Source organism: Barbus barbus (assembly GCF_936440315.1).
Source record: "Barbus barbus genome assembly, chromosome: 1".
In the NCBI taxonomy this organism is placed as follows: domain Eukaryota; kingdom Metazoa; phylum Chordata; class Actinopteri; order Cypriniformes; family Cyprinidae; genus Barbus; species Barbus barbus.
Genome location: NC_136729.1, coordinates 7,887,985 through 7,904,280, shown reverse-complemented (window position 1 = coordinate 7,904,280; position 16,296 = coordinate 7,887,985). Strand labels below are relative to the sequence as shown.

Here is a 16,296-nt window from a genome sequence, read left to right as displayed (position 1 = left end):
TTTTGTGTTTTTTTGTTTTTTTTTGCATTTTCTGCATTGCAGAAATCACAGGGCCCTGCATGGCATTTGCCGTGTTAAAGAGAGTCAGTTGTGTGGGTTATTAGTTGTAACAGTTATAACCATTAGTAAGAAGGGTATGCAGTTAATAAATGTCCCCTCTCATTACAGTCTATACAGTGCTCTGCAACTACACAATATTTGAAAAATACATATCGTATGAGAAATTGAAATACTATAAATATTGTAGATGTGCTACAAAGAGCATGTTGTTCTCTAGTTCTTTATAAAACCATCTTTTTGTTTCTCTTTCAAAGGCTGCAGAAATCAGTATGTTGTTCTTAAGAACCCTTAATAAATCATCAAGAATGTTTTTTTTTTAATCTACAGAGGACCATATAGCTGCTCAAGAACCCTGTAGAGCCAAAAGTGGGTTCTTGATACGCAGGTTCTCTGTGAAAACTAAAGTGCATTGAAGAACCTGTAGTTGATTAAACAACTTTTGCAGCCGTCTGTGATAAAAGTTGCCGGCGGGGCATTTGTTTATTCAGCTTTCACACAGTTCCGACAAGAGTTTGTGTAAATATTAGGATGCTTTTAATTTCGTGTGGCCTCAGGCTGAGGTTTCTTTGAGCTCATGCATTAAAAAGCCAAGCGCTCCTCGATTCTGGCTTAGGGTTTGTAATATCACGCTTTAAAGTCGTGTCTGATGGCGCTTAGGTGTGAAACTTGCTTGATTTTGTATTCATATGAAAAGACCACACCGTGTTCCATCCGTATTGTGTTCAAAGTCTGAATTCTACAATTACACTGGTGTTGCTGGCATTAAATAAGACTTCTTTAATCTGTTTGCTCTGTGTGTTTGTCCCCTGTAGCATTTCTAGATTGTTCGGCTGATGAGACGGCGCCGGTAATCGTCTTTGTGTCAAAGATGTTTGCTGTGGACTCCAAAGCTCTGCCACAGAACAAACAGAGGTATTGAACTTGCAGATGTGTGTCTTCATGTGTTATTTTAAGCAAATGTCTGTTTCCTATGTTGCGTGGTGTTTATTTTCAGATCAAAATTAGTTATAGAGTAATAGAAACATGGCTTGATCTGATACAGGGTTATTATAGTTAACTCTTTCTATACCATCTACTTGTTTTCTTTTTATTTATTATTAAAAAATAACCCTCTAACACTTCCGTTCTCTATACTTTTTCTGTTCTATTCACTTATTTTACACACACATGTGTGTGTATATATATATATATATATATATATATATATATATATATATATATATATATATATATATATATATATATATATATATATATATATATATATATATATATATTAGGGGTGGCACGGTACATGTATTCATCCCGAACCGTCACGGTACGGACATCTCTGTTTGGTGCGTGAGGCCTTACGATGAATACCGGCAATTCGCCCTCAATCCAGAAAGGGACACCCTCAGTAATGCTACACTCTTTGATAACCGCCAGCAGAAGAACAGCGAATGCCATGTAGTGCCATCCGTATCTCTTTCTAGCCTTAGAGATGCGCACTTGAAAACAAAACCCACTAAACAGTGACCGTGTGCTGATTCTGAACACGTCTCTCACATAGACTGACAAAGGAGTATATATTTTAAAGGCTTGCACACTCAACTGTTTGCTAATTGGAGCTTTGTGCTTGTGTATCCTACTTCTCTCATTCGGCACAAATCAAAATATTCCATAATATTTCCATATTTGCGATGTAACCTATCTGAATGGTAAACTATTATTTATTATGTAAATGATAGGCTTTGTACTTCAGTCGCATTCCACCGGTGAAACAGAGGCGAGTGCGCTGATGTTTGGCTCACTGTTTTATTTTGATAAAGTACCAACTGCGCTGTCAAGTTAGCAATGCTGGAACTGATGTGTGTTTGTGTGTGTTATTTTTGGTTTTTTTTTGTGTGTGTGTGTGTGTGCGCTCCAGCGCGATCACTTCAACTGTTTCCTTATACCAGCAGAATCAACTTTAAACACTTATTGTCTTATTAATAATCACTGTATAAAGATCTGCTTTTATTTGTGTACACTCACAATGAAAACAAAACAGATTTTATGTATATAGCATGTAATAATATTTAGTATTTTCACATCTAGGTGGAAATTTTTTTAATTTTCACTACTGTCTGTTCAAAATAAATGAAAAGAATCTGAGCATAGTAGATTTCTTCAGTTTTTTTTTTTCCTGTTGTACCGAAATCGTATCGAACCGTGACCCCCGAACCGAGGTACGTACCGAACCGTGACATCTGTGTACCGCTATTTGTACTGCCTTGGACTAACCAGGACTTGTCACAGCATGTGACATCATTGCTCTGTTGTTGGTTTGATTGCTTCTGTTGTCCTCATTTGTAAGTCGCTTTGGATAAAAGCATCTGCTAAATGATTAAATGTAAATTATAGTTAACTAAAACTGAAGCTAAAACTAAAAACAAAAGTTGAAAAAAAGACTTGTTACTTGAAATTAAATAAATGTTAACTGAAATAAAATAATTTAAAAAAGCTTTAATTCAGTTAGTTGTCAAGGCCAAATTGATCATTTTAATTAAAAATTTAAAGTGAAAAAACCTCAATTGATATAAATATACTTGTATAAACTACTAAAAATGACAAAAACACAATTACTAAAACTAAATTTAAAATGAAAACAATTAATTCAAAATATTAATAAAATCTATAATAGTATCTCAGTGATACTTAAATAACACTCTTTTATTATTATTATTTATTTTATGCTATATACAATTCTCCAACTTTCTCAAACGGAGGTTTATAATGCAACTGCAGAGGGTTGCATTACTTAAATAATAAAAACAGAAAATTTATTAAAAAATAATGTTAAAAAATAAAAATGACTAAAACGTTATTAAATAAGTATTTTATTTGTTACTGAGCATGTCATGTCATCATTAACATGAACGTGTGAATGTGTTGTTCATTATTGAATTCATATCTTAAAATCTCAGGGGCAACTTTGAGTAAATATATTAGGTTAAAGGTGTTCAGCTGACAAAAAAAGTTCTAGTGTCTACTGTCCTAGTGAAACATCATGGTGAACCACTTATCACTTCGGTGAACTTAAAAACATACTATATGAATGGTATGAACATTTAGTTGGTTTTTTGGTGCCAACAATTGTTGCACATATGTTTCGGAGAAAAGAAAATTTTTAATTTATTTCACATTTTATAAAATATAATTTATGATGTTTTGTTATTATTTTGAATATATATTTATTTAGCATTTTATCCTGGATATGTGTGGCAAATGTTCTTGAAGGTTGTTTTGTCGTACAGCATCACATACAAAATGAGCCTCTCTGTCTCTTGTCACATAAATATGAAGACGCATTATGATATTGTTTTTCATATTTTTGTTTTGGTGGCTTAGTGTGAGGAACATTCCACATATGTGTCTCCGCATGGTGTTCTGGAGAAAACAGCCTTTAGGCATTATAGATAAACGTCTGATGGTAAATCTTCCACTGAGGAAAGAGCCCGGACAGATGTTTTCTTTTGTAGATGGTTTATAGGACTTTGATTTGAGTCGCTCACGTAATTTACATCAGTGAAGATTAGACTGTCATTCCGACTCAAACCATGTGCAACTATGTTGCAATTCCTAAAATGTTTTATTTACTTGCATTTGCCCTTGGTGGGTGATCATTTTGGATCCTGGCTGTACCGTACTGCAAAGGCAACTACACACATTGATCTTAGACTGCGATCTGTCCTGTGATGGAAGGATTTGTATTAACAGTGTGTGAAATTAATATCAAGTAAATCAAAAATCAGTCATAAAACCTTTAAGCCATTTTCTCAGCTCCAGTGCTGGTGTAGCTATCGAGTTGTGGTTTTGCAGAGTAGGACGTTTAAAGGAAATCTTAGTGTTTAAAAATGTATCTAGTTGATTCTGATTGATTTGCTTCAGCTATTCAGTAGCAAAAGGTTATTCCAGTACTATGTATACTACCAGTCAAAGGTTTGAATAATTAGGATTATTAAAAGTAAAAAAAAAAAAAACTCAAATAATGTTTATTTTCAAAAAGTACATTGCCGTTCAAAGTTTTTGGGTCAGTAAGATTTTTTAAAAATGTTTTTAAAGTATGTAATGCTCACCAAGGCTGCATTTATTTGATAAAAAAAACAGTAAAAACACAAATATTGTGAAATATTATTATAGTTTCAAATAACAGTTTTTGTGTTATTTTTAATATATTGAATATATCATGTAATTTATTCCTTTGATGCACTGCTGAATTTTCAGCATCGTTACTCCAGTCTTCAGTGTCACATGATCCTTCAGAAATCATTCTAATATTATCAATTATTATTGGTGCTCAATTATTAATAATGGTTCTTATTATCATCAGTGTTGAAAAGGATTTTTGGTGGTTAATATTTTTGTTAAAATATATTCAAATAAAAAATTGGAACAAATTCAGTTATTTTAAATTGTAATAATGCTTTTCTGTTCAATTTATTAATCTTTTTAGATTAAATAAACACAGCCTTGGGGAGCAGAAGAGACAAAAACATTTAATTGTTTTTATTATTTTCAAACTTTTGACCGGCATTATTAGTAGTGTAAATAGATTTCTGATAAAAATATTCAATGGCTATAAAAATACTAGTATTGTTTTCTAGTTGCTGTTTATCCTTTGGGATCTTATTCATTTCCCATTAGGATTCTTTTAGGTTTGGTTCCAAATGATAAGAGAAATTCCAGAAGGAATCCTGTGTACATTCCTTCAGGCTTTTGTGTAGGATGAAAACTCTAGGATCCTGAATAATAGATCTGCATGTGTATGTTTAAGTTTGCTGTAGCCCTTGGGTTCTACAAACTTAATGGACCTTGGCCAAACAGTGATGTAGCTTCACTGTAGTAAAGTTGATCGATACGGCACCGAGCTCGCTCTGTGTGTGAGCTCAAGTTTGTGCTGCTGTGTTTTTCCTTTGTTGCTGGACTATGAGAATTGATATCCTACGGTAAAGTCGCTGGCTTAGATCCTGTCCCTGTTGATGTACTTTGTGTCTGGGCTATAAATAAATGTTTTTCAGCTTTCACCTTAAGTAAGGTGGCATTGTGTCAGCGCTGTGGAACAATGCCCGTCGCAGATCCGAGAGCGGGCACTAGATGGCGCTCTCATCCGCGTCAGACTCCTCACATGACCCTGGATCTGAGGACATGAGCTGCTCAGACTCTTTGTTCTGGAGTCAGTGTGTCAGTCAGCTCGCAGACGGAAACAAAAGCACATGGCCCCTTTAGGACTGATCTCGGATTAGACACTTTCTATTATTAATTGGGTCGGGTGGAACTGTAAAATTAAATTAGATGGTGTTGAAGATAATTCAGTCAAGTGGATCTTTGTTTCCATCTCTTTTTAAACATTCCACCCACTCACAAAATCTTACACTTACGTACATGATTTCAGCCCTTTTGTTGTCACATTTTGTCTGTCTTCTCACCTTCTCCAGTAGGTGAAAAACAGTAAAAACAGATAACTCCGTTTTTTTATATGTTCAAAAAACATGTTTTTTTTATTACTTTATCATGTTGTGTTAGTTACCTTTTTTGTTGTTATTTTTTAACCTAGTAATAATAACCCAACTGCAGTTTGATTGAGATTAATTGGAATGCACAATGAAAACGCATGATTTCCGAGAATTGATAGAAACGGAGTTATCTGTTTTTGCAAATTAACTCTTTTTATATATATATATATATATATATATATATATATATATATATATATATATATATATATATATATACACATACATACATACATATACATACACACACAGTGGTGTGAAAAATTGTTGGCCCCCCTTCCTGATTTTTTTTTTGCATGTTTGTCACACTTTAATGTTTCAGATTATCAAACAAATTTAAATATTAATCAAAGATAACACAAGTAAACACAACATGCAGTTTTTGAATGATGTTTTTTTTTTTATTATGAAGGGAAAACAAAATCCAAACCCACATGGCCCTGTGTGAAAAAGTGCTTGCCCCCTAAACCTAATAACTGGTTGGGCCACCCTTAACAGAAACAACTGCAATCAAGCGTTTGCGATAACTTGCAATGAGTCTGTTACAGTGCTGTGGAGGAATTTTGGCCCACTCATCTTGGCAGAATTGTTGTAATGCAGCCACATTGGAGGGTTTTCGAGCATGAACCGCCTTTTTAAGGTCATGCCACAGCATCTCAATAGGATTCAGGTCAGGACTTTGACTAGGCCACTCCAAAGTCTGCATTTTGTTTTTCTTCAGCCATTCAGAGGTGGATTTGCTGGTGTGTTTTGGATCATTGTCCTTCTGCAGTACCCAAGTTCGCTTCAGCTTGAGGTCACGAACAGATGGCCTGACATTGTCCTTCAGGATTTTTTGGTAGACAGCTGAATTCATGGTTCCATTTATCACAGCAAGTCTTCCAGGTCCTGAAGCAGCAAAACAGCCCCAGACTATCACATTACCACCACCATATTTTACTGTTGGTATGATGTTCTTTTTCTGAAATGCTGTGTTACTTTTACGCTAGATGTAATGGGACACACTCCTTCCAAAAAGTTCAACTTTTGTCTCGTCAGTCCACAGAGTATTTTCCCAAAAGTCTTGGGGATCATCGAGATGTTTTCTGGCAACTGAGACGAGTCTTTGTTCTTTTTGCTCAGCAGAGGTTTTCGTCTTGGAACTCTGCCATGCAGGCCATTTTTGCCCAGTCTCTTTCTTATGGTGGAGTCATGAACACTGACCTTAACTGAGGCAAGTGAGGCCTGCAGTTCTTTAGATGTTGTTGTGGGGTCTTTTGTGACCTCTTGGATGAGTCGTCGCTGCGCTCTTGGGGTAATTTTGGTCAGCCGGCCACTCCTGGGAAGGTTCACCACTGTTCCATGTTTTGGCCATTTGTGGATAATGGCTCTCACTGTGGTTCGCTGGAGTCCCAAAGCTTTAGAAATGGCTTTATAACCTTTTCCAGACTGATAGATCTCAATTACTTTCTTTCTCAATTGTTCCTGAATTTCTTTGGATCTCAAGTTCAAGTTCAAGTTGAGCTTTATTGTCATTCCGCTACATGTGGGGACATGCAGTGGAACGAAATGTTGTGTCTCGCAGGACCACGGTGCTACATAAATACAGACATACAACAATGAAGTAAAAAAAAAAAACACTATAAACCTATACACTACTAACAGATTTAACTATAAGTATACTATATATAAGTATTTACCCTATACAAACTAAAATAATAAAGGATAAAAAATACAACTATACGAATGCTTCACATAAATATTACCCTATACAAACTAAAAAATAGAAGATAAAAAATACAAACTATACGAATGCTATACAAACTATACGAATGCTTCACAAATATACTGTACATGTGCAAAGAGAGACATTTGAGTCAGCAGCTGGTTGGGGAACAGTGCAGGATGATTTGTAGTGCATGAGCATGTAAACATACATATATTGCTGAGTCTTTTGTGAGATTGTGCACACGCAGCAGTGTGTGTAAGTGTCCATAGTGCACATAGTGTAAAGTGTAAGTGTCCATAGTGCACATAGTGTAAAGTGTGAGTGTCCATAGTGCACATAGAGGAGAGTGTCCATAGTGTAAATAAGAATAGAATAAATAAAAAAAAAATTATTAAAGTTCCAGACAGTTTTTCTTTGGTGTGGTAAGGTTTGGGGTGAGGGGTGGTCCATGTTCAGGAGGTAGGGGTTTGCATAGGGTTTCAGAGGGGGGCGGGGTGGTTTGAGTTCAGGGCTCTCACAGCCTGGGGGAAAAAGCTGTTGAGCAGTCTGGCGGAGCGGGCTCTGATGCTCCGGTACCGTCTTCCTGATGGTAGGAGCTGGAAGAGACTGTGGGAGGGATGGGTGGAGTCCTTCACGATGCTGTTGGTTTTGCTGGAGCATCGTGTAAGGAAGATGTCCAGGATGGAGGGGAGAGGGGCACCGATGATCTTTGCAGCTGTGTTCACTGTCCGCTGGAGGGTCTTGCGGTCAGCAGCACTGCAGTTCCCGTACCAGACAGTGATGCAGCTGGTCAGCACACTCTCAATGGTGCCTCTGTAGAATGTGGTGAGGATGGGTGGAGGGAGACTTGCTCTTTTCAGCCGGCGGAGAAAGTGTAGGCGCTGTTGTGCCTTTTTGGAGAGTGACATGGTGTTGGTGGTCCAGGTGAGATTCTCTGTGATGTGCACCCCCAGGAATTTAGTGCTGCTGACTCTCTCCACAGTCGAGCTGTCGATGGTCAGTGGGGGGTGGTCAACGGAGTTTCTCCTGAAGTCCATCACAACCTCTTTGGTCTTCTCCACATTGAGGGACATATTGTTTGTGCCACACCATTCAGCCAGCTGTGCCACTTCCTCTCTGTAGTGCGTTTCATCGTTGTTGCTGATGAGACCTACCACTGTTGTGTCATCAGCAAACTTGATGATGTGGTTGGAGCTGAACTTGGCAGTGCAGTCGTGGGTCAGCAGTGTGAAGAGCAGCGGGCTGAGCACACAGCCTTGTGGGGCACCTGTGCTCAGTGTTGTAGTGCTCGAGGTGTTGTTGCCGACATGGACTGACTGAGGTCTTCCAGTTAGAAAGTCCAGGATCCAGTTACAGAGGGAATTGTTAAGGCCCAGCAGGTTTAGCTTATTTATGAGCTGTTGTGGGATTATTGTGTTGAATGCCGAGCTGAAGTCAATGAACAGCATTCTAACATAGGAGTCTTTATTTTCTAGGTGGGTAAGAGCCAGGTGGAGGGTGGAGGAAATTGCATCGTCCGTAGAGCGGTTTGGACGGTATGCAAACTGGAGCGGGTCGAGTGTGTTGGGGAGGCTGGTATTGATGTTATGCATGACTAGCCTCTCAAAGCACTTCATCATGATTGGAGTCAGTGCTATGGGACGGTAGTCATTGAGACAGGACACAGGTGATTTCTTTGGTACCGGTATGATTGTTGTGGATTTGAAACACGTGGGGACGACTGCCTGGCTCAGCGAGGTGTTGAAGATATCTGTTAGGACATCTGTCAGCTGTGCAGCACAGTCTCTCAGAACACAACATGATGTGTAGCTTTTGAGGATCTTTTGGTCTACTTCACTTTGTCAGGCAGGTCCTATTTAAGTGATTTCTTGATTGCGAACAGGTGTGGCAGTAATCAGGCCTGGGGGTGGCTAGAGAAACTGAACTCAGTGTGATAAACACAGTTATGTTTTAACATGGGGGGGAGGGGGGCAAGCACTTTTTCACACAGGGCCATGTGGGTTTGGATTTTGTTTTCCCTTCATAAAAAAATCCTTCATTTAAAAACTGCATGTTGTGTTTACTTGTTATCTTTTACTAATATTTAAATTAGTTTGATGATCTGAAACATTAATGTGTGACAAACATGCAATAAAATAAAAAATCAGGAAGGGGGCCAACACTTTTTCACATCACTGTGTATATGTGTATATATATAATTTGTTTTCTTCCAGGCAGGCTGATTTTTATAGTTCTTGAAAAAATGATTATTTAATAGTTTCATAATAAATTATTAGTTTAAATAATATGAAACAATATAATATTATTAAATATATTTTTAAATATATAATATTGCATAAATTTAGTAGTGTATATATAGAAGTTAAATATATTGTTATTCATTCTAATGCGCACACACACACACACACACACACACACACACACACATATATATATATCATTTTATATATGTATATATGAATACATTATAAATTTTGTGTAGTATGTTATGTTACTTTAATATATAAATTTGTATCCGAAATGTATCACAGTAATAAACCATGCTATATGGTATTAAAAATTTATAGTATTAAAAATGTATACATTGTGTTTGTGTGTGCATGGGATATTATGTTTTTAATATAAATATAACAACAGCCTTAAAAAATAGATACATTTTTCATGGTCTTGGCACATCAAACAACAAATCATTCATGAAAGATTTTAGGGCCTTTGTTCTCAACCTTTGACCTCACCATCGCACTTTCACGTTGAGCGGCTAGTCGTGACACTGGACAGTCGATGCTATGGCACGCTGATGTCAAAGTGAATTATCTGAACTTTAATGGGTGGAGAGACCGTTGCACTTTGAATCATTAGAAGCAGATGGCCTGGGCAAACCCGCACGCTGTTGTTTTGATAGAGGGGTCATGGATCGTGTGTAGACGCTTGCAGGCTGCATGTAGCGTTTCTTCGGCTGCAAGAGCTCCCGTGTAGCATTAGACTGCAGATAATAAAATCCATGTTTGCGCAGAGCAGGAAGAGTGATTAGAGATGTGCATGTGACTGCCAGAACTCACACGCAAGAAACACTGTTCTGGAGCCAGTTGCTGTCTTGGCAGCGTTGAGATGGGAAACTGTAAGCTGGTTAAACTTTATAAGTCAAGATGAAGTGCTGTTTTCAGTTTGCTTTTGCAATGTGATTTATTACATAGCGTAACAGAATATTCAATGGAAAACTTTTAGCTTTTGGGAAATGATTGGATCGTGAAAAATTGGCTTGGCTGAAAAGACAGGTCTTTGGAGAGAAATATGTACAGTATATATGTATTTGGATTTGATAGTATTTTTTTAATGCTCACCAAGGCTGCATATATTTGATAAAAAAAAAAAAAAAACAGTAAATCAAGAATATTTGTAGAATTTAAAATAACTGTTTTCTATTGGAATATATTGTAAAATGTAATTTATTCCTGTGATGCAAAGCTGAATTTTCAGCATCATTACTCCAGTCTTCAGTGTCACATGATCCTTCAGAAATCATTCTAATATGCCGATTTGCTGCTCAAGAAACATTTCTGATTATTATCAATGTTGAAAACAGTTGCGCTGCTTCATATTATTATTATTATTATTATTATTATTATTATTATTATTATTTTTATTATTTCAGGATTCTTTGATAAACAGAAACTTCAGCATTTATTTGAAAATGAAATCTCTTGTAACAGTATAAATGTCTTCAGTGCCACTTTTGGTCAGTGTAATGTATCCCTGCTGTAAAAAAATAGTCTTATTGGCGCCAAATGTATGCATTCCCTTATTTGTCAGGATAGTGGAGATGTGACAGGAAAGTACAGGGAGAGATGGGATTAATGTAGAGAAATGATTCAATCCTAGGATCCAATGTAGTAAATTGATTAATCAGTATTTGCTTAAATAGTCATTTTTGATTCTTTGTTTTACGTTAAATGAGTCATGAGTCATGGGAGCAGGATTTACTTGGTCTTTTGAAATTAAAAGATAGAATGTATTATGGAGATCTGACTTCTGTCCATATTCCCCAGTGCATTGAACTCTACTGAGCTAAGCTTCAAGTTAGTGTTAATGCTGACTATGTTGTATGCGGGTCAAGTGTGGTTACGCCATGCTCAAAGATCAGAGTATTTCAACTTTGACCTCTCGAAGTGCAGACTGGCAATTCACATTGCTATCATTACATAGGAGGTGCCGGTGTAAAAATCAAAGCAGGATAGAAGAGAAACTGTATAGATTTGTACTGTATGTCAAATCTGTATCATGACATTCAGATCATAATCATAAGATTGTGCACATTAGATATTCTATGCAAATTATTTGTAAAATTGAGTCTTGAAAGTGCTTTAATGTTCACAGGTTGAACATTTTTTATCTCAATTTCGTCAGTTTCAACTTTTGTCATAATTATAACTTTTTAATCTCGCAATATGCCATGTTATTCTAAAATTATTGGTTTTGTATAGTGATTTTTTTTTTTTTATGCCTTAATTATATTTAAAATTAATTTTTAATCCCATATCTGCTTTTTGGCTTAATTTGAACTAATCATAGACGTTTAATTAATTTTTATTCTAAAATGTTTACTTTGTGTCATAATTTCGACTTTGTCATAATGACTTTCAATCTCATAAGTATTTGTATGATCATCTAGTAATTTTTGACACATCTGGTTTCTATGTGATAATTATGCTTTTTTATCTCACGTCTTTGACTTTATTTTTTGTTTCTCATAATTGTGAATTGTTTTGTCAATTTCAAATTTTTGTGTCATAATTATGACTATGAATTATGGTGTAAAATGCTGTTTACTTTTTATATGATAATTGTGACTTCTTGTCAGTTTCTACTGTTTTATTTTATTTTCTAGAATTAGGTGATGGCGATGCAAAACTAAACTATGATTTATTTTTTAAGAAAACTTGACTGAAAATTAATTCTTGAAGAGTGTAAAATGTTTCTTTTAACTTTTGAACATACTTGCGAACAACACCGGTGAATGTGTGCCAAACGACTTCTCTTCCCTGCGCCATCAAAACACCTTTTCTGCTGACTGAAAGAGAGAGACAGTTTGAGCTGGATTTAGCACGGTGATTTTCAAACGCCAATTTCCCTTGCCACTTTTGATGCTTAAATACCTTCTACTCCGCGTGTTTCGAACGATGTCTAGCTCGATGGAGATCAAGTCCATTTCCTTTTGGGTCTGCTAGAGCCATCGAGGGGTGAGTGTGATTTGTGAACGGAAAAAGAGTTGGGCCGCGGTAATGTACTCCTGTTTATTCAGTCTAACATCATACTGTTTCCTTCAATCAAGAATGCTGTGGTTAATATGCCACTGCATTTCGGCCTTGACCGCCAGCTCCCTGCTTCTCCTCCCTGGCAAGTGTGAGGAAGAGATTCAAAGAGGAGCTGGGCGGCTCCCAGTGGCTCTTTACTGTGTTTGTGGGTCTTTTTATCTTCATTATTTGCTTGTGTTCACTCTCTGTTGTACTCAGTTGCGTCTCACCCTCCTTTTCTCCAGATAGACAATCTCTCTTGCTGTCTTTGTTTCTTTTTTCCTAATCCATCCGTCCGTCCGTCGAAGTTTTGCGGGTCTCATGCTGTCATTAGCCAAAATATCTTGACAAACCACACTCAAAGGTTGTGGTTCATCAGCTGGTCCTGTCCACGTAAATCCTAAACTCAAATACTAATCATCACATCGTCGTCTTTTGGGTTTAAGCCCTGAAGTTGAAGGCTTTGAATCAGGGGGTCTCAGAAACCGCTCCATTGTATTAATAGGCATATACCTATATTGGCGGGCTTGCTAAACAGCAGCGAATTCACAGCTACGGCCTTCTGGGTGAAAAATGTTTTTCATATTTTTGACTTATTATTTTTTAATATTGTTTAAAATAAAAATATTTAAATATAATAAAAAATCCATATAATAATTAAACTAAATTATAAATTTTATTTATAATAATTTCCCCCCGCGCCTCCCCTGACATTCTCTGGCGCGCCCCACACTTTGAAATCCGCTGATATAGATAGATATAAAGATATACAGTATCTCACAGAAGTGAGTACAGCCCTCACATTTTTGTAAATATTTTATTATATCTTTTCATGTGACAACACTGAAGAAATGACACTTTGCTACAATGTAAAGTAGTGAGTGTACAGCTTGTATAACGGTGTAAATTTGCTATCCCCTCAAAATAACTCAACACACAGCCATTAATGTCTAAACCGCTGGCCACAAAAGTGAGTACACCCCTAAGTGAAAATGTCCAAATTGGGCCCAAAGTGTCATTTTGTGTGGCCACCATTATTTTCCAGCAATGCCTTAACTCTCTTGGGCGTGGAGTTCACTAGAGCTTCACAGGTTTCCACTGGAGTCCTCTTCCATGACAACATCACAGAGCTGGTGGATGTTAGAGACCTTGCGCTCATCCACCTTCCGTTTGAGGATGCCCCACAGATGCTCAATAGGGTTTAGGTCTGGAGACATGCTTGGCCAGTCCATCACCTTTACCCTCAGCTTCTTTAGCAAGGCAGTGGTCATCTTGGAGGTGTGTTTGGGGTCGTTATCATTTTGGAATACTGCCCTGCGGCCCAGTCTCTACTTCAGTGTGTCATAGTATATGTTGGCATTCATGTTTCCCTCAATGCACTCATGCAGCCCCAGACCATGACACTCCCACCACCATGCTTGACCGTAGGCAAGACACACAGTCTTTGTACTCCTCACCACAGTCTTTGTGCCGCCACACACGCTTGACACGATCTGAACCAAATAAGTTTATCTTGGTCTCATCAGACCACAGGACATGGTTCCAGTAATCCATGTCCTTAGTCTGCTTGTCTTCAGCAAACTGTTTGCGGGCTTTCTTGTGCATCATCTTTAGAATAGGCAGACCAATTTGATGCAGTGTGCGGCGTATGGTCTGAGCAGGCTGACCCCCCCCCCCCACCCCTTCAACCTCTGCAGCAATGCTGGCAGCACTCACTTCTGTGAGATACTGTAAATATAGATAGATAGATTTAAGGTAATCTAATTAAATGAACTGAATTTCAGTGTGATTATTTTATATCAATACTTGCTTTGCTCTTAAATAAAGATAATAGTTTATTTCTGTATCCGTTCACAATTTATGACTCCTTTTCATTTATGTCAGAGAAGAGCACATATTTCTTGAGATGAATATTAGAAAAATAAATCTAATTATAATTATTATAATTAATATATTATAATTCGATTTATTTTCTAATATATATTAGAATATAATTAAAGATTTTTACCCATGTAAATGCATACATTTAAAAAAAAATTGTATACTATTTCCAATGTGTGAACATATCAACATATCTTTTATTTTTTATTATTACTATAAATAAAATCCTAGCTGTGAAGTTAGCCTTAGCAAGACAAATGAGTTAGCTGTTTATTCTAAAAATGCTTAAATTGTCATTTCCATTGTAGAATTATTGGTGGTTTGAGATGGGAATAACGTTTATTCATTGCAGTTAAGGTATATATAAAAAAAAACAAAAAAAAAAAACAAATTCTTCTGTGGTGCATGAACTGTTGGACAGTGTTTGAAAAGGTTATTTAAGGGAGTTTAATTTCTCTGGGCCAAAAGTGCCCATATTTAAAGAAAAACCCATGTATTTATTTTCTTGGCTCTATAAGTGAAGGGTGGGGGGGTGTGGCGAGGTCTGAAGGATGACATCATCTCCTGTGAGTACAGCTTTTAGCTTGTAAATGAGCTTTCCTTTCGTATTTTCTTTCAAAACATCATATCTACACGTGATAGTCCATAAGCACATTAGCCTGACAGCATCAAATGCATGTAGACCCTCCCACATCAGATAACCTTTGACCCTTTGGAGTGAGCTGATAAAACTAAGAGAAGGGAGCGTTGCAAACACAAAGATGCTGAGAAAATGAACAAAGCGTTCGTTTAGACCACAATGCATCTCAGATTTCAGCTTATAAATTTGCGACGGCAGCAGCTGCTAGCATTATACCCTGACCCACATTTCAAAGGCACTGTTTCAGCCTTTACATATCAAAACAGTGTCATTTAAGCAAACCCAGATATCCTGTGCTGGAGGGAGACTTTGGCAAAAGCAGCACTGCTACTTGTAGTTCATTTGATCCTTCGTCTTGATTTGTTAGAGGCTTCTGTTGAGCGAGTTTTACAAAACATGCCAGGAGGAAACTAATGCTTGCATGAGAGAATATTACATTTTAATAATAATATATTATGTCTTTGTTTGTAATGAAGGGTTTATTTAAAATCCATATGTGGATACCTGTTAGACTGACTTGTAGCCTAAATAAAATTCTTACATGTCCATGTTTCCAGAATTTTTAATGTAAATTTGCATTTCAATTAATTGGTGTGAATTTGAATTGAGTTAGTTTAGTTTATTAATTTGGAAAGGGACAGTTTTCAGTTTTTAACATAAACGTTTCCATTTAAAGCATTGTACTAGATTCAGCCAGGCTAAATTTTCATCCGCTAAACCAGATTGATTAACCGGATTTAATTAATGAATTGACCTATAAAATAAAATAAGTAAATAAAATAATAATAATAACAATAAATAAATGTATATGAATTGCCTATATACATAACTGTTTAGAAGTCATTCAGTCTCTGTTGGGGTCAGTATTGTTTAATTATTTTTCAGCAAGAAAATTTATCAAGACATTTATATTGTTACATTTACAGTGGGGCAAATAAGTATTTGATACACTGCCGATTTTTCAAGTTTTCCCTCTTACAAAGAATGGAGAGATCTGTATTTTGATCGTAGGTACACCTCAACTGTGAGAGACAGAATCTAAAAAAAAATCCAGAAAATCACATTGTATGATTTTTAAATAATTAACTTCCATTTTATTGCATGAAATAAGTATTTGATCACCTACCAACCAGCAAGACTTCTGGCTCTCACAGACCTGTTAGTTTGTCTTTAAGAAGC

General features: G+C 36.5%; 1 protein-coding gene across 2 annotated transcripts in view; it reads left to right on the top strand.

Moving 5' to 3' along the window:
- LOC306858073 (elongation factor-like GTPase 1) overlaps positions 1-16,296 on the top strand; it is a 139,142-nt gene that overhangs the window by 17,691 nt on the left and 105,155 nt on the right. For both annotated transcript variants that reach the window (XM_079398456.1, XM_079398455.1), the window contains exon 12: positions 873-972. In XM_079398456.1, coding sequence (XP_079254582.1) covers positions 873-972 — 100 coding nt within the window. The remainder of the gene's footprint in view (positions 1-872; positions 973-16,296) is intronic.